This window comes from Odocoileus virginianus, chromosome 22, assembly GCF_023699985.2.
Source record: "Odocoileus virginianus isolate 20LAN1187 ecotype Illinois chromosome 22, Ovbor_1.2, whole genome shotgun sequence".
NCBI classification, from domain to species: Eukaryota; Metazoa; Chordata; class Mammalia; order Artiodactyla; family Cervidae; genus Odocoileus; species Odocoileus virginianus.
In genome coordinates this window covers 11239322-11259142 of record NC_069695.1, presented here as the reverse complement: position 1 = coordinate 11259142, position 19821 = coordinate 11239322, and the positions used below count along the sequence as shown (strand labels likewise).

General features: G+C 42.7%; 1 protein-coding gene across 6 annotated transcripts in view; it reads right to left on the bottom strand.

Moving 5' to 3' along the window:
- DYM (dymeclin) overlaps window positions 1-19821 on the bottom strand; it is a 385106-nt gene that overhangs the window by 14152 nt on the left and 351133 nt on the right. For 2 of the 6 annotated variants that reach the window (XM_070452575.1, XM_070452579.1), the window contains one exon: window positions 16919-16984. The exons of 3 other annotated variants lie outside the window; for them this stretch is intronic. In XM_070452575.1, the coding sequence (XP_070308676.1) occupies window positions 16919-16984 (66 nt within the window). Of the gene's footprint in view, window positions 1-8100; window positions 8169-16918; window positions 16985-19821 lie in introns of all 6 variants that reach the window. One more of the 6 variants, XM_070452578.1, reaches the window with a different exon arrangement.

Below are 19821 nucleotides of genomic sequence, written 5' to 3'. Positions count from 1 at the left end.
CACAATCATGAGGACTAATAAAGGGAACGAGGAAACTGAGAGGAAAGGGAACAGAAGCAGAATGCTCCCGAAGATTCCTAATAATCCTGTTTGTTGTTAGGAAGTGAGTCTGCCTTAGATTCCACTCAGTGACGGTTATGTCGCTGTGAGACAGAGCTATCTAGAAAACGGGCACTCCCAGCTTCAACTAGACAGGCCTAGGTCACCTAGGAAAATCCGTGTTGCTTTCCTGGACCATGACACTATGGGATCCTGGAATCACAGAATGTTAGCACTAGAAGAGACTCTCAATTTTAAAAAGAAGGTACAAAAATGTACAAATAAAACCACAAAAATCCTTAACAGTCATAAGGTCCATCAAGTTAACTGGAATTCATATTAAATGACTATACATTGATTTCCTCAAGAAATTGTTCTAATATAGGGAATATTCATTACCTTAGTCCAAAACTCCCTTAAACTTGTGCTTGTTCCCTTTGGGGAAGCCAACGACACTGTCTCAAAATTAAAAAAAAAAATGCCATTGATAAAATAGCTGTGTTTTTATCCCCCTGAAGCCAGAAAACATATTGTCAAATGATTCAAAAGTCTGATTTGGTACCATGCATCACATTGTAAGGGGTTTCCCTAGTGGCTCAGATAGTAAAGAATCTGCCTGCAACATAGGAGACCCAGGTTCAATCTCTGAGTTGGGAAGATCCCCCGGAGAAGGCAATGGCAACCCTCTTCAGTATCCTTGCCTGGGGAATCCCATGGTCAGAGGAGTCTGGCAGGCTACAGTCCATGGGGTCACAAGAGTCAGACATGACTTAGCAATTAAGGACATACACACACATCACATTGCAAGATATCGTCTCACTATGTAAAACAGCTATCAGTTGTGAGACACTCAATTCGTTGAAAACCCCAAGACAGGAGATAAGCAATGAATGCATCAGAATGCACTAACCGAATCAGTTTGTTTAATTTTTCCCAAGGAAAACATGAACAGGAAGAAGCAAAGACAGAGCAAAGTGGGTGGTGGGGTATGTCTGTGAAGGGTGGTGGTGGAACGAGAGAAACGCTAGCACAGGAGAGCTATGTGATTTGACCACTAGGACCAAAAATAAGAAGGGGAACCTGTCCTACTGTACATTAAACTATAAAACTGAAATAACCTGAATGGTGTACTATCCCTCCCTCTTATTTGGACCACCACAGATGGATATGATTTAGCACTTACACCTGCTATGTTATAATTACAGAAAAATTAACCAAAAAGCTGTATAAAATAGCTATTCTATGTATCTAGGGAATACATCTCTACATATCTAGGGAATACAGGCTATATTTTATTTTACAGTGAAAAAAATGTGCTTGAGATTTAAACTTTCAAAAGTTTTGCAAGTTTAAGATGTATATATTTCAAAATACGCACAATTATGTGAAAGGACCAGAGGTTCCCTAACTTACCAGCTTTCTTCCTCCTCTCTTTGCATTCCATCTAAATCAACTAATCAATTTGTCAGGTGGAAAACTTTATGGAGTATGGCAAGTATAAAGCAAAGTTCAGATGCTCAAAGAGCTGAAAATCTAGTACGGAGACAAACTGTAAATGCACAAACTAAACATGTAAATATCCATTTCATTGTTAAATACCAAGAGTAGTGATACAGGCAGTGAACTACTGAAAAGTTTCCAGCAGGAAGAGATGAATACATCTGTTGTGTCTGCAACAGTCCCCATGAAGGCAGGGGGACCTGGGCTGTTAAGGTAGAGAAGAGGTGAGGAGACCATTACTTCAGGCAGGGACAGGCAAGGCAGGAATGAAGAGTTGGCTCAGGGGCTGGGGGGCAGAGAACATGGGGACTGGGCTCAGAGTTTGAACTGTACTCATTTTTCCTGGACTCTTCAGGCATCAGGGAGAGGGCTATACAGGAGGTAAGAGATGACGTTTATTCAGATGACTGGGTGGTAGAGGTGGTGGTGCTAACGGTGACACTTGTGTGTGTGTGTGTGTGTGTGTGTGTGTGTGTGTGTGTGAGAGAGAGAGAGAGAGAGAGACATAGACATTTCCCCCAACAAACTACACCCATTTCCTCTCCCCACCCAAGTTACAGAAATGAGATCTACTGACCAGTAGCATCAATATCACCTGTTAGAAAATCAAATTCTTGGGTCCCAGATATTCTGTGATTCAGGAAGGCAGAAGGGAAAGAATGACCTGAGAGAGAAAGAATTTCCATTCTGGAGGAGCCATATGAAGGAGCACAGGTTCTCAAGAATTGGGAAGAAGGATACTGCAGAATGGCAAAGGGCATCCTCCTACAGGGGAGTTAGAAGGACAGACACCATGTATGGCTCCCTCAACTGGCACATGCGGATACCAAGGCCTTTAATAACAACCATTTATTTCATTATACAATAAAAGTCCACACAGTTGAAGCTATGGTTTTTCCAGTAGTCATGTACAGATGTGACAGTTGGACTATAAAGAAGGCTGAGCACCAAATAACTGATGCTTTCAAATTGTGGTGCTGGAGAAGACTCTTTGAGAGTCCCTTGAACAGCAAGGAGATCAAACCAGTCAATCCTAAAGGAAATCAATCCTGAATTGGAAGGACTGATGCTGAAGTTGAAGCTCCAATACTTTGGCCACCTGATGTGAAGAGCCGACTCACTGGAAAAGACCCTGATGCTGGGAACAATTGAGGGCAGGAGGACAAGGGGACGGCAGAGGATGAGATGACTGGATGGCATCACTGACCTACTGGACATGAATATGAGCAAACTCTGGGACATAGTGAAGGACAGGGAAGCCTGGCATATTGCAGTCCATGGGGTCACAAAGAATCGGACATGACTTAGCGATTGAACAACAATTTCAGATGGCAAGGCTAAAATGTGGCAGAGACCTAACAAGAAATAAGTATTTGGGGCCACTGGGGAGGCTGGCCCTAAGCACAGACAGAAGCTGGGAACCATCTCCATGGAGTCTAAAAACAAAATGAAGGTAATAACAGAGAAAAAAAGGGAAAGGATGGCAAAAAAAAAAAAAAAAAGTGCTTCAAGATGATCTAATCTTCCATTGACAAAAGCCTGTCCTTTGCCATTCATGGAGCCTGCTTTTACCCTTTCCTATACCAGAAAAAAATATAAGTTTTAAGTTTCTTGTCTTAGTGTGTTAGAAGTTTAAAAACTGGCCCTCCACATCTAAAACGGAGTGTGGTGCAGGCTTCAGGGCAGGCTGGAAATTTAACTGCACTGTATACCAGCTAAATTCACATGATTTTAATTTTTTCCCATAATTTTCTTAAGAAAGGAATGTTTTACCATTTTCTGAATAAGCAATACCACTGATGGCAAATTTTTTAAAACATATGCTCAGAGGCGGCGAAGCAGTGGTACTAACCAACAGGACTGGGAGGCCCAGAAAAGAGTGACTCTACATGCTTTGAAGAGGGCTCCTCCCGGAGCCCAGGCCTGGCACTGACACAGCTCACAGCCTGGGTCAGAGCCTCACACCTACGCTTTTACCTTCATATGATTTTAAAAAGGGGTATTTCATAAACTGCAAACTTCACATAAAAAGGACTGCCCGTGGACTTCGCTGGTGGTATGGTGGATGAGAATCCGTCTGCCCACACAGGACACGGGTTTGATCCCAGATGTAGGAAGATCCCATATGTGGTGGAGCAACTAAGCCTGCGCACCACAGCTTTCGAGTCTGTGCTCTGGAGCCCACGTGCCACAACGACGGAAGCTGGAGGGCCCCAGGGCCCGCGCTCTGCAACAGGAGAGGTCACCGCAACGACAAGTCCGAGCACAGCAAGGAAGAGCCGGTGCAGCCAAAAGGAAGGACTGTCTTTTGTACATGAAGGCAGTAGTCCCAGCCCCTCAGACTCATTAACACAGATCCTTTTATATGTGCATTCTTCTCTGATCTGGCCACATACTTGTACCTGATTCCTCTCAGGGAAAGGGACCGGCTTCGAATCCTTACTGGCCTGTGGCTCCAGAACAGCGAGGGGAACCAGGTGGTGATGAGTAACCCTCATGAAACATTCTAACCCACAGCTTTATCAGCAATCTACACCAGATCCCTTCCTGCACACTTCAGAGAAGCTGGAACGTCTGCCCTTGCCTGGGCACTCACACTTCTGTCCACCACTGAATTACACCATTTTCTTTTTTTAACCTCATAAGGATGCAGCCTTTTCTGGAACACCTCTGATTTCCAAGTCTCACTCTTAAGTTCTTGAGACTGAGGGCAGTTCCTGAGAGGCAGGTATTCCTGAAACTCAGGACAAAAGACAAATAAATCATAAATCACTTATTAGTCCAAAACATTTCGCTAAAGATGCTACAGCTGTATTTTAAGCCCCATTAGGTACAAAGCAACCTGAATAAAAGATTTGAATGTGCTCTGAGCTGAATGGAAATTCTAAAATTGAGGAGAGAGAGCTAAATGATCTGCAAGTCTTAAATAGGAGGACATACACCCAGAGGGCCACAGATCTGGGGAACAGTGGTCAGAACGAGCAAAGCAAGGAGGCTGGGAGGTGCTGGTGCCTGTGTTCTGGGCAGCAGTGGCTCCATGAGCGGCGGGGACGGGCCGAGATGGGACAAATGCAAGTATCAACCGAGGGGCCGGAGCCCTGTGCCCTCTGCCTGTCACAGCCCGGAAGCCGAGGCTGGACCAGGCAGGACACTGGGCTCCTGTCCCTTTTAATCCCTCAGCTTAGACAGGCTGGAGGTTGTAAAAGACAGGCAGTTGGTACTTTCTGCTCCTCATGGCAATGGTCATGTGTACCAATTACATGAGGCTGAAATAAACACCATGGTAAGGAAGCATCAACTCTGAAGACTAATATGTATCTCTCCCATCTAGGCTCTGAATGGCACAATGGAGCGAAAATTCAGGATATCTGAATTTTAGACTTGGTTCTGACACTAATAAACTTGGACAAATAATGTCACCCCTTTGACACTTAGTGACCTCATCTGTAAACCATTACTTTTGATGAGGCCCGCTCTGCCGGCGGTGAGGGGCTGACGCGGAAGGCTGGCTGTGAGGTTTAAGTGACTCACGCGGGGCCGGGGGCACAGCGAGGGCGGGGCGGGGCTGCGGCCGACCCCTGCCTTGTCCATGGAAGCAGTGCCCCAGAAGGGCCCTAAACCAGCCCATCTCCCGCCCTGGGACAGCTACAGTCAAAGGAAAACTGGGAACAGCAGGACCCCTGCCTTCTCCATTTTGGTCGGTTGGCCTATTTACTTATTTTTCAAAGCAATGCCACAGAAGGCAAGTAAAACATTTGTAGGTGAAGTGTTTGAAGATCTATGGTCATTTCCAAAACACAACAGTGGTTTAAGAGGAAGCAGTCTTATGTTTTACAATACAGGTTCTGATTAATCCACATTTACATATTTCAATAAAGAAACATGCATTGCTTATCTCTTAATTTACTTTCAAGGACTAACCACCGATGACTCAGTTTGCTATACACTGCAAGCATGTTAACTAAAATTGGAATTTACCTTGAAAGTATTCAGAAGCATTTTGAAGGATATTTCTAAGAGAAATTCTAAATTGAAACAATCAACATATTATATTTTAGAGGAATACTGAAATGATAAAACACTTTTTTATACTTAGAGAAAAGAACACAGTTTATTTAGAGAAAAGACTATAGAACTATGAACTATTTGCTTCACTTTTAAAAAAATAAAAATTTGGGAAAATAAGGTAAAACTATAAATTTTCCCTAAAGAGAACTACTGTATATTTAGCATGAAAGGGATAACATCTGAGTTCTGGGGCTTTTAAAATACAGCTTTACTTTCTTAAGGAAGAGAGAATGTTGTGCTTACTGCAAGAGTAATTTACACTGTTGATACATCTTCCACAGTTTCTCCATCCTAGTGAACATACAAAACACTTTCTGCTGCTGAAGGATGTTAAGATAAAACTTCTGATTAAATCCCTCTTGTAAGGTGACCTGGTAACCCATGCATCCTTCCTTCCTTTGTATTAATATTTACATTTTAATTATAACCACCGATGATTTAACAAATATGGTATTTTAACACAATGGCAGATACGAAAATAATAGTCTCCTCTGCCATCTGGCTGATGGGTCTTCATCATTTGTTGTGACTACACCAAGAGCCCAACCAACTGGCTGACTCTTGGCCGTTTTCCTGGCTGTTCTGGTGGTTAGGGCTGCAGCCGTGCAAAGCAAGGCACAGATTGCGGCCCCAGAGCCGCTGTGAGGGCGCTGGGCTAGAAGCCCAAGCTGAAGGCTTACTCAGTACCATCGAAGGCCCAACATCTCCCCCAACATTTTACTAGAGATGCCCACATGCAGCCATGAAGTTAAAAGACGCTTGCTCCTTGGAAGAAAAGCTATGACAAACCTAGACAGTGTATTTAAAAGCAAAGACATCACTTTGCTGACAAAGGTCCATCTAGTCAAAGCTACGGTTTTTCCAGTAGTCATGGATGGATGTGAGAGTTGGACCATAAAGAAGGCTGAGCACCAAAGAACAGATACTTTCAAAATGTGGTGCTGGAAAAGACTCTTGAGAGTCCCTTGGACTGCAGAGAGATCAAATCAGTCAATCCTAAAGGAAGTCAACCCTGAAAATTCATTGGAAGGGCCAGTGCTCAAGCTGAAGCTTCAATACTTTGGCCACCTGATGTGAAGGGCCAACTCATTGCAAAAGACCCTGATGCTGTCAAAGACTGAGGGCAGGAGTAGAAGGGGGTGACAGAGGATGAGGTGGTTGGATTGCACTATCAACGGACATGAGTTTGGACAAATTTCAGGAGATAGTGGAGGATAAGGAAGCTGACCAGTCCACGGGGTCTCGAAGAGTTGGGGATGACTTGCAATGAACAATGAACAACAACATGCACAAAAGTGGAGAGAAGAGTGTGCCCTTCGACCACGGGCATCATGGTCAACTGACGGTCATTTTCGTTTCAGCTATTTCCAGCTTCCCTCCTCTGAATTATTTTGGCACTAATCCTACAATTTTATCCCCAAATATTAACCTACATATTATCAAACAGGTAAAAATTTCTTGCTCTACTTTTAAGATAACTCATTAAAATTAAGTTACAGAGTGATCCTTTGTACCATAAAAGTATTTGACAAAAAGTATGTCACATGGCCTCTAAGTAATCTTAACAGTTACTTGGAGAGCTAAGATGAGTGCAAATGAAAAAAGAAAAAAAAAAAGGAGTCATCAAAAAGCAATTCTCCAGTGTAATCTATTGTTTAGAAGAAGCAATGTACTAATTACCAGTCCTGATTTAGATGGATTCTAGGATGTGTACGAACAATCCAAGTGACCTCCTAGCTCCGTCTGCTTCCTCTCCTTTGTACAAACCATCGGCCTCTGCCAAAACGAACCCTCCGAGGTCCTCTGCAAACCCCAGGCGACTCCCTGCTCCTTGCTGCGCTGCTTCTGAGACTGCTCCTCAGAGCTAAGACGTCCTCCCCCCACATTATCACTTCCAACACAGCAGGCTCAAACGCTGCCCGTCCTCCTCAAAGTCCTTCATGGCCCCTCCAGTGCCGGGTGCCTGTTGGCCCACCCACAGGTGTCCGTCTGTACACTTCCCATAAGATGCCTGGACTGGACACAGGTTTGCATATGGCTTGTGTTTTGAACGCAGACTTTGCTGAGTGAGGAACGCGCCCTCCCCTGTCAGGAGCTACGGTGGCTTAGGAAAGACTCAGATCCTGCAGATGAGAGCAGGCGGGGAGGCTGGGATGTGATGGTGGACCTGAGTGGTCCGGAAGGAGGCGGTGAGGCGGGGCAGTTTTTCAGCACAGGGAATTATTTGGAGGCCTGGCCAAACAAGAAAAAGGTCTCAGGCCTCCGAAGAGCTCCTGGATGCACAAGAGGGCCACAGGAACAACGGTGAGTTCTGATCAAGGGGGACATCCTTGACGGTCTGGTGGTTAGGACTAGTCACGTCCACTGCAGGGGGTGTGAGTTTGAATCCTAGTCGGGGAACTAGGATCCTGCAAACTTGGCACCCCACTCCCTCCCGCCAAAATCTGGTCCTGGTTCTCTGTGGCTTAAAGAAAAAAACCTTTGATGACTTACCAGTGAGAACTACTGTCATAGAAAACATCAAAAAGAAAAGACAGGGCTTGCACCAAGGTGTTTACAACCTACATTTGGAGATAAAAACATTTATAAAAATAAGTAAAAGACAAGGCAGAAGTGATAAGTACTGTGTAGGTGTACAAATACGTATAACGTAAGGAAGTTCATGGAAGGGAGACATCACTTTAAATGGAGGCATCAAGGAAGGGTTCAAGGAGGAGGTGGCAATTGAGTGGTTTGTAAATGATGGGTAGAGTTGGGCATGTGAAGATAGGAAGAAAGGCATCATGGACAGAGAGGGAGATGTAAGAAAAGACATGGAGGCAGAAAAGCACAAGTGTGCCCAAGGACCAGCCCAAGTTCAAGCTGTTCAGAAAATGGGGACTAAAAGGGGGAGTGATGTGAAACAGAGTTGAAGGGCCGCTTTACAGATCCTTACTGAGCCTGACCCTAGACTCTGGTCTGTGCAAAAGCCACTGTGTGTGTTTGAGCAGAGCAGTGATCGGACTGGAATGCTGCTGTGGAGGATTACTTAGGAAGCAATGGGATCCATTTGATTGAGGAAGGTGGGAAGCAAGCCCCCTGAAGAGAGCTGGCAACTAGAGAAGGGGTCAGGTGACAGGGTGAAGGCCTGAACCTGAGATGAGGGTGAAACAGCAGAGGGGTGAACAGAGGAGAGGGTGAGAGCCACCCAGGCAAGGGAGGGAGCAGGGAGGGAGGGAGGGAGCAGGGAGGGAGGGAGGGAGGGAGGGAGGGAGGCTTGGCTGCTTTTTCACCACTGCCCCTCCCCAGAAAGGGAGATGAAGGCTCAGAAGAGACAGATCCAGAAATAAATCCAAGAGTCTCCTCTGCTGATGGTCATATGTTGAGTCCAATGACCTTTGTTACTTTTGTTTTTCACTAGAAACAAAGGAGCAGACAAATAAAATCCGGTTCCATCCTCCGTCTGGCTCCATTCTAATGAGTCTTTATCTTTGTGATATGGTTTCCTTGAGCCCGTTTGCCTCTGGGAAGGGGTCTTGGTGCAGCTGACATCACACAGCCTGTATATTTAGGTCAGTGGTAGCTGCTGACAACAGCCCACAGATCCACCAGTCTCACAGACTAAGCATGCTGTCTGGCAGGGTTTATCACAGTGCTGGTTCTCCAGTCTCTATTCTTGAAAGCTGGAAATGGGAAAGAGAGCCTGGAAGGAAGTCCTAATACCTATTTCTGAAGGGAGATGCTTTCCTTAATTTTGTCAATTTCAGCTTTTGATCATCGGCCTGTGGATACAGAGAGCAGTAATGACAGCTTAGGAACAAGGGAGACCGGCTGTCAATGACTAAGTTTCTGATTCCACTCCAGGAAGCGCACCGACATCGAGTTCAGGTTCAGGACCTGCTGAGCAATGCCCTGGCCAGTCCCGGGGCCTTGACTCTAACATCTCCAGGGCCTGCAGACACTCACTGACTAATGGACAGTCCTCCTGCTGGAAGTCTGAGTCAGGAAACTACCTCCCACATGTTTGGGGGGACAACAGCAAGCCCTAAGGTTCCTGGGACGAGAGTTAAACTGGATTGAACTCAAGGTTCTTCACAGGACCCTGTTTCCCAGGCTTGGAATGCACGTGGTCCCAAGGTCACACTGCTTGTCATGTGTCCCCCCCTCCGCCCCCCAACTTTGCCCTTTGAATTATTTGGGAAGAAAACAGGAGTCCGTAGGACATATTAGGGTTAAGGGTTCCAGCTTAACAAAACTGATTCCAATAAGGGAGTTCAGGCTATACAAAGTTGAGGCAACATGCTCCCACTCAGAAATGTGCAAGCAAATTTCATTCCCAGGGTTCTGTTCTGCCCTACGGCATTTCCTTCTCACTTCTGGAAATCAGGAATGGGGATGGAGTGGGTGACAGAAAGGAGGTGATTAGGATAAACCTGGAAAGCCACTAAGGCAACCGACTTCATCTAAGGGTAAGAGGCAACCAAATTCTCACACTGGCGCTTTCTGTATCTGGAATATTCTGTCACCATTAGTTTTTACTCAACTCTCACTCTCTCTTTCTCCAGTCAGAAACTAGGCCCCTACTAACTGGAACTTCCACGAAAACACAATTATTCTCAGGATAAAGAAACAAGAGAACAAGCACATTCTCAACATGATGTGCTTCCAAGGGGCCCTCCCGCTAAGGTTAGTACATACTCTGCAGATTCTCACACTTTACACAGGCCTGCACATGGAAAACGCACATGAGAAAGCTGATGGAAACCGTCAGATTCTGAATTACTCACAAGAGATAAAAAGCAACATGTTTCTCATCTATGCCTGAAGAATTTCCCTCTGAAGTATAAAAAGCTTTAGGGTCTAAGTTGTACTGAAGGTGTAGTTTATAAATAAATGAATATATAGAGAGAACTAAAGAAATATTCATTTGTAATACTGACACATACTGTATCACAGAGTCGAGAAGCTGAGTGTGGTTTAGGACAGTCCCTGACCCAGAGGAGCTTCCTGTCTAGAGGACAGCTGTGTGTGTGAGCTCAGTTCTCAGCTGTGCCCGACTCTTTGCAACCCCACGGGCTGTAGCCTGGCAGGTTCCCTGGGAAGGACTCTAAAGGCTAGACCAGCAGAGTGGTGGGGCAAGGCTTTGCTGAGAAGGAGGTAATTTCTAAATCTAGAGAGAAAGGGGTGAGTTCTGACAGGGAGGAAGCACTTTAAGACACTGGGGAAAAAACAAGAATAGGGTCATGTATGCAAAAACAATAGGGAGAGAGTAAAATTGGTCACTCCCCAAAGAATGAGGTTTTTAAAAAATTTTGGTTTTATACATTTTTTTTTTGGTCACAGAGGATCTTAGTTCCCCAGTCAGGGATTGAACCCGAGCCTCCTGCAGTGAAATAGCAGAGGAACTGCTGGACCGCCAGGGAAGTCCGATGCATTCTACTTCATGTAAATGGATAGTTTATAATTTATAAACCTTCTGTAGATTCTTTATCATAAAACTGCATACATTACAAAAAATTTTATCAGAACAGCTGCAATGCCTAGCAAAGCAACCTTTTAAGGCAGATTCTAGCTTGGAAATACATACATTCTTTGATTTCAAAATGGCATGTCTCACAAACCTAGTCACTAGTTAATAAAAATGAACTTCTGAGATTTCAGTGATCTTAAACTACTCTTTTTATCTATTCTCCAAAAAGTCATCTATCATTTACAAAGAAAATGTCTTTGAAACAAACATGCAAAAACTTAAATCAAACACAGAATTTTGAAAACAGATTAGTTTTTGTGAAGTCTTCCATAATGAGCTCTATGATTTCATATTCCCTAAAGAAACTGTTAACAGTAAGAACTTTTACATTCAGTTTTTGAGGTCCACTCTGAATTTTCAGCTATGATCTATTTGATTAAATCTTAAAGTTAAAAATAATAAAAACAACTATAGTAGACTGATGCAAGGGAATTTTTAAGCTTTTTACTCATATGTAGAGAGGCAAACATGTATTTGAGATGTCCGGCAAGAGTATATTAAGTTCTTTTAATAAAACTTCTGGGATACCATGTTCCAAATACACATTTTTCCTTTTTAGACATCTAGATCTCCAACTGAAATAAATTTAATTTTTTTCCATGTTCAAAACTGTAGCTTTGCTTTACTTAAAAAAGCCAAAATTTTTATTATGGAAAATTTCACACACTGAGACACACAAAAGTAGAGAGTATAGCATAAGAAACCCAATGTACCTACTGGCTAGCTTCAAAATTATCCAGTCTGCCCAAATTCTTACCTACTGCATTTAAAAAATATAATCCACAGTAATGTATCAGAGTTGAAATAGTTAAAATAATTACTATTATATAATACTTACCAGTGTATATAGTTCCCCAAATATCAAAAAGGCCTGTCTGCAGTTGGCTTATTTAAATCAAGACCCAAACAATGTCTACACATTATTCTTTTTTCTTTTTCACTCCTCCAAGTATTTATTAACCACCTGATAAGATCATTCCAATTCTGAAGAGGGGCAATGCCAAAGAATGTTCAAGCTACTGTACAACTGCGCTCACCTCACATGCTAGTAAAGTTTTGTTCAAAAATCTTCAAGTAGACTTTAGCAGTATGCGAACCAAGAACTTAGATGTACAAGTTGGGTTTAGAAAAGGCAGAGGAAACAGAGATAAAATTCCCAACAGCCACTGAATTACAGAGAAAGCAAGGGAATTCCAGAAAAATAATCATTGATTATGCTAAAGCCTTTGACTCTGTGGATCACAACAAACTGTGAAAATCCTTAAAGAGATGGGAATACCAGACCACTTGTCTCCTGAGAAACCTGTATATGGGTCAAGAAGCAACACTTAGAACTGGTCATAGAACAACTGACTGGTTCAAGATCGAGAAAGGAGTATGACAAGACTGTATGTTGTCCACCTGTTTATTTAATGTATATGCGGAGTACATCATGTGAAATGACAGGCTGGACGAATCACAAGCTAGAATCAGATTGCTGGGAGAAATATCAACAACATCAGATATGCAGATGATACCACACTAGTGGCAGAAAGTGAAGAGGAACTAAAGAGCCTCTTGATGCGGGTGAAAGAGGGTAGTGAAGAAGCTGGCTTAGAACTCAACATTCAACAGACTAAGATCATGGCACCTGGTCCCATCACTTCATGGCAAATAGGAGGAGAAAAAGTGGACGTAGTGACAGATTTTATTTTCTTGGGTTTCAAAATCACTGTTGACAGTGACTGTAGCTATGAAATTAAAGTTTGTTTTAGAGAAAGCAGGGATATAATCTATTCTCTTATTCCCATTTGCTTTATAACCATTAACTCCCAAGTCCACATATTCATCATAATAACTCCTCTAATTCATACTGACAAGGCCATCTTCCTTTTTTTCTTTTTTTGTGTGTGGTAAACAACATAAAATTGACCATGTTCACCAATTTAAAGTGTACAATATTGTTATGTATATACACACTGTTGTGAAAAAGATCTCAAAAAATTTTTCACTGTGCAAAACTGAAACTCCAGACCATTAAACAACTCTTTTTCTCTTTCCTTATGGCAATTACCATTCTCTGTTTCTATGAATCTATCTTACACTTCATATATATGGAATCATTTTTTTGTGACTGGCTTATTTCAATTAGCATAATGACTTCAAGGTTCATCCATATTGTAGCAATGTGGCAGGATTTCCCTCCTTTTACAGGCTGAATAGTATTCTACTGTATGTACAGACCAGATTTTGTTTATTCATTTGTCCACTTTTTGGCTATGATGAACAGTGAGTGCTGCTAGGAACAAGGAGCAGGAACAATTGAGATCCTACCTTCAATTCTCTGGGATATATACCCAGCAGCGGATTTGCTGGACCATTGGTAGCTCTATTTTTAATTTTTTGAGGAACCTCCAAACTGTTTTTCATGGTGCCTGGACCATTTTACAGTCCTACCAATAGTGCACAAAGGTTCCAATTTTTCCATATCCCCTTCACCAACGTTTGTTGTTTTTTAAAATAATGGCAATCAGAATGAGTGTGCTTTTTTATTGAAATTTTAACAAAATGTCTACCTCATGTCTCATAGTAAAATATATTGCTCACTTAAGAAAAATTTTAAAACAGGGATTTAAAAAATTATCATTAGCTTCACAGTCCAAATAGAACAGCTATTAAGCATTTTGATACATATTCCTCTGAGCCTGTATGTATGCTCAGTTGCTCAGCTGTGTCCGACTCTGTGCGACCCCGCGGACTGTAGCCTGCCAAGCTCGTTGTCCATGGGATTTCCAGGCAAGAACACTGGAGTAGGGTTGCTATGCCCTCCTCCAAGGGATCTTTCCCACTCAGGGACTGAACCTGTGCCTTCTGCATTGGCAGGCAGATTCTTTACCACAGAGCCACCAGGGAAGCCAGATTATATTTTAGGAGAGATAAATAAATTGATTTCTAAACGCAAACAAAAACAGGGAGAAGAGTCTTACATACCGATAAAAATATTTTTGCCTTCACTGAAATCTCCTTGTTTAACATTTCAATGACTTACCATGTTTAACTCATTTTTAAAATAAAGGAGTCTTCAAGGACTGCCTCACTGTTTTTAGCCTTTTCTGTTATGAAATAGAACACACAGACACAAGTCCACAAACACAAGTACAGAACAACTAAGCTGCTACAAGGCAAGCACTCATGTTACCACCGCCCGGGTTTGACAAAGAACACTCCCACAGCATTCCTCAGGACCACTGTCTTGACCTTGACAGCAACACTTTCTTGTTCTTTCTTGTACCTTTACCACCTACATTTGCCTTCTTTAGCACTCTCTTTGAGGTCTGCCTCTCCTTGAACTTCATATTAATGAAATTACACAGTATATATACCCTTTCACTGGAGTCTTTCATTAAGCATTATACATGTGAGGTTCACACACAGCGGGCTTGTTATGGTTCACTCATTTGCACTGCTATCTGGTACTCTATTCTTTAAATACATCACAATTTTTAAATTAATTCTACTACTAATGGACACTGGGTTATGTCTAGGGTTTGACTATTATGAACCATGACGCTATAGCTATTCTCATACGTGTCTCCTGGCACGCAACGGCATGAATTCACGTTAGGAGTACACCAAGGAGTCAAACAGTGTACATTTGTTCAACTTTAGCACACAGGCCAAACTTTTACTGAAAGTAAAACTGAAAGTGCTAGTCAGTCACGTCTGGCTCTTTGCGACCCCGTGGGCTGTAGCCTACCAGGCTCCCCTGTCTATGAATCCTCCCAGCAAGAACACTGAAGTGGGTTGCCATGACTTCTTCCAGGGGATCTTCCTGACCCAGGGACTGAACCACACCTCCTGCATTGGCAGGCTGGTTCTTTATCACTGAGCCACCAGGGAACCCCAAAAGTTTTGCACTGCCCTGTCTGAGGTTTGAACTCAGGACCTTCAGATTATGAGACTGACGTGCTGCCTACTATGCTCATGTGCATTCAAATACAACCCCGAAATGCAGCTCTAAAAACACAGTACTAGAACACAGAGCCCCTGAGGCCTAGCCTGAGAATGTGATAAGGCCTAGACAGACCTGCGATGTTACTGGGACAGGCCATACAATACTCCAAAAGTGGTCCTTTAGGAAGGACATTCTGTTGGTCATAAAGAAGACAGGTCAGGGAAAGAGTATTTGAATGAACACAAACACATCATCAACACCAAGCACAAATGCATGGCATCATTTTTCTATATAAAGAACAGCCAAGAGCCAATTACTAGCAATAGTTGGACTTTCAAAAATTTCGAGGCTGCTTTGATGGATGATTCAACCTGACGTTAGGAGTGCCAGTACCCCTTGAATGTTGAGAAGTGTCACACAGTACAAATGGATCAGGAAACCAGGCTCTGGGGATATATCTGCCCCTGCAGTCTGTGACCTTGGGCCGTGAGTCAATTCTCTTCATTTCTCTATTCATAAAATAAAGCAGTTGAACAGGATTTCTAAATTATCTCTTATCTCTCTGTTATAACAATGAATGCTGAGAGAAGGCATATTTTTTGGTCCACTTCCTTAAGAGTGAGAAAAACCCTGTCTGGCTCCTCTGTATCTTTCCCACAAACCCTGAGGCTTATAGGAGCGAACTGGCACACCCTGATGCTGTTCTTGAGAAACGAAGGGAAACTGCAGAGAATACTGTTTTTTAAATTATCTGAAGATTTTTTTTGTTAGTCTGGGCTGCTGGAAGTGAGAAGTGTAAGACAAATCAAAACAACCCAAGAAGTGAGCCCTGGCGCTTGGCTGCTTTTGTTACAACTTCAATATTATGTGCAGCTCTCATATGCCGAGGACAAGAGTGGAAATTTAAAGCAAGGACGTGGCTTCTCCTATTTCTTCTCCAGGAGTGATTATATTCCAAACTGCCAGTTTTCTTCAACTAGAGAGTGGTACAGTTGTGAGATATAGGCAGGGCCAACTCTAACAGTAAATGTGAATTGTAAATGTGAACTGTAAACAGTCTTTTTACAGTTTTGGTCACGCCATGCAGCATGCAGAATCTTAGTTCCCAGACCAGGGATCAAACCAGCACCCCCTGCAGTGGAAATGCAGTCTTAACCAACGGAACACCAGCAAAGTCCCTAAAGTGTCTTTTAAAAACACTGGAATCAGGAAAAAGATCTGTAATACCAAGTTTTTAGTTTTTTTTTTTAATATTGAGAATAACATGTATACTGAGGTAGCATGAACAAAACAAAAGCAGTAGCATAATAGGCTGGTTATAGACAGAGCAGAGCTTCAGTGTTAGATCAGCTGGCTCAGCCTCACTTCACAACATGGAACTTTCTAGATGGAGTGATGTGTGAGTTAAATGAGACAACTGAGTTCTGACAGAGCTACTGATATGATCATGAAAAATGGTGCCTAACCTATAAATTACTATAAATCAAACCAGTTGCTACTTAAAAAGAATTTCAAAGTTACTGTTTAAGAGGATCTGACTATGATTCCTTTCAAACTGAAATATCAGACCCACCAGCCAGTTAAATAAAATCATTCATCATCACTGACTCAACGGACATGAGTCTGAGCAAACTCCGGGAGACAGTGAAGAACGGGGAAGCCTGGTGTGCTACTGTCCCTGCGGCTGCAAAGAGTCAGACATGCCTTGGCAACTGAGCAACAACAGGAACTTCTCTGTTTTGAGCGTCCAGATTAGTGATTTGAGCCTTCTTTGGGCTTGGGTCAGTGATGTGCTGTTCTGAAAGATGAGGCCTTACGTTTCTCTAAGACAGAAATGACCTCAACTGGAGATCCTATAATTGCCCTACCTTTCCTCCAGGGTCAAGGTCTCTATAGACATGCAACTTCTCTTGAGGAATTGTGTGCAAAAGTTCCTAGAAGATAACAAAAAGTAAGATTCACACGTGTTGTTTTTACATGCTTTCCCTTCTTATACTAGGACAAGTGGCCGTTGATTTTCACTACTGTTGATCTACTACATGGAAGTTCTTTTAAGTTGTGGCTTCTAATCTCTTATAGACTTGAGAATCAGATGGCCAAGCTTGTTAAGATCATACATCAGTCTGTAAGCAAAGGGCTCATAGCCCTCTTCCAGGAATCAAGTGTGCAGAAGTTGATTGTTTAGAACTTACAGTTTTAGTTCTTGGTTTTGCTGTTGAAGAGTGAGGTTGGCAGATAATGGGAAAATGACATCGGCTAACAATTACTGAGGGCTTACTCTGTGCCAGGAACTTTGCATTATTGGTTCTTACATTTCCCCAGCCACCTTAGGAGGGAAGCAAGGCTATGAGACAGACCTGCCCTGGAGGGGAGAAACTGATATGCAGTGAGGGTTAAGTAACTTTCCCAAAACTCCACAGCAGTGGACACACTATTCACTCTTAAGACTGACAGCATCCTGCCTTCCTATCCATTTGCATACTTCAGGGCACTGGGCTGGGGTCCATGTTCTGTTGATCGTCACTTCTTATTTCTAGTCAGGGAAATCAAGGCATCTCTTAAGTCCTGCAGAGTTGGAGCGATCTCTTTCCTTTGCCATTCGCATCCCCTAATCTAACTTAAAATTTCTCATTTGAAAAAGATGGGTCTTGGACTGTGGTTCTGTGAGCTGTGCCCTCCTAAACGAGAAGGCTCTTTTGGGGACAACCTCTAGCAGAGTGCTGTGCAGACCACAGTTGCTGCTCAATCAATACTAGTTGGACAAATAAATGAAAAGCAAGTAAATCCTAACTGCAAATAATAGTTTTGTAAGAATATGAATGGTAGTCACTGGATGTTGGAGATATTTATTCAAGGACTCAGAGGTCTGAGGATTTCTGGGAACAACATAAATAAATGTAATGACCCAGAGCCCACACGGTTTCTTGTACCCCATTATATCCTGATTTGAAAACCCCTCAATACGGCTCAGTGTCTTTCTTTAACAGGGACTGTTAATGACAAGAAGCTCTGTGAGAGAATATGGAGAATGAGTACAAAGGACTAAAATACTCCCTGATTTTTCATTTTCAGATCCTGCAGTTTAGGGCGGAGATACAGATGGTCAGAGAGGAAGGCAAATCTTTTATAGCACCTTACTTGCTATTATTTCTTATCTCTGTATCAACAGGAAGAAGGCTGAGTGCACAAATTTAATAAGACTGCTACTTATTTAATGGCAGAGGTTGTTAGAAACAAGAAAAAGAGCTAGATATATTATCTGACGACTTTCCTTGTGAAATTCCTCTTTTAAAAGAGAGGCTGTGCTTTCAATGCCCCAAATATGGTCTTTTGCTACAAACATACTGAAACTGAATGGAGAAAAATAAGATCCCTCTTGACTACAAGTAACCACCCACTTCAGTCTGTGTAACACTCCGGGATACAAAGAAAACCATGGACACAATGCTCTACGTGCAATTCCAGTTCACAAAAGCTTAGCTCTAGTGATGAAGAGAGAAAATGATTCATTCGCTGACCTTTTATGCAACCAGTGTGTCTCTTTGGGGTTCAGATTATGAGCAAAGTCACCAGCCTGCATGGGCTAAGGGTTGGCTTTGCGACTTTATATATTTTTAGCAAACAGGAGTCATGCCAGTTAAGGGAACTAGTGTTTACTGACAATAATCCTTTACTAACTTGGGGGCATAAAATAATCAGGGCTAAAAGCTGAAAGAAAAGTCTCTCCAAAGAGGGGGAAAAGAAAGAGTCTAAGGAATTCACTCCCAAATATGACCAAGTGCATACACTAAATATTAGATGCCTAACGTCAGAGAAAGGACAATAATGGTAAGACAAAGGTTCTCATTTACAGCGTCTTTTCATAGGGACTACTGAAAATTAAGTAAGGCTGTTCTTAGCTGCTACTGCTATCAATTAGCCAGCAGCCACTTCCACAGCCATAATAACTGCCACATGCCCGCCGCGTATTACCTCTGGGCCTGCTAATTCCAAACACAGGAGGTCGAGACTATGGACTGCACTCCACAGACCAGCACACAGCCAAATGCCCTGCTAGACAGATTCTGTTTTACAAAATGAAATGATTCAGTACGTCAGAATATTTTAGATAATTTAGCCTAGTTCCGCTCCTTAAACATATGAACTAGATTATGTACTTTGTAATAATTTAACCTTCACTTACCCAAACATTCTCTACGCATACAGCTCTGTGCACAACTCTGAGATTCTATTTTCATTCCTTGCAGTTTCACAAAATTTAAACAATGATTTTTGGTCTAAGTTACAAGGATATCCTGCCAATAAGGTGGTTCGTGTCATGTTTAAAGGCCTTTTTTTTTTTTTAATGGAAAAAAAAAAAAAAATCAGTTCCATGAAACTGACACTTCACTTTGAAAGATGAAGTTATCAACACTGAAAGAAAAAAGAAACTGAAAGTGAAAGGTGCTCAGTTGTGTCTGACTCTGTGATCCCATGGACTCTAGTTCCTCAGGCTTCTCTTATCCATGGAATTCTTCAGGCAAGAACACTGGAGTGGGTAGCCATTCCCTTCTCCAGGGGATCTTCCTGATCCAGGGATCGAACCTGGGTCTCCCATATTGCAGGCAGATTCTTTACCATCTGAACCACTGGGAAAAGCCCCTTGAGAAAGAAAATCCTATCCTAAAGGGTCATCTTTGATACCTATGGAAGCAGCCCCCAGGCCCACTCCACGGCCTATTCCTCACTCCAGCCCCTTCCGTGTGGGGTTCCTCAAATCCTAGCATGGACA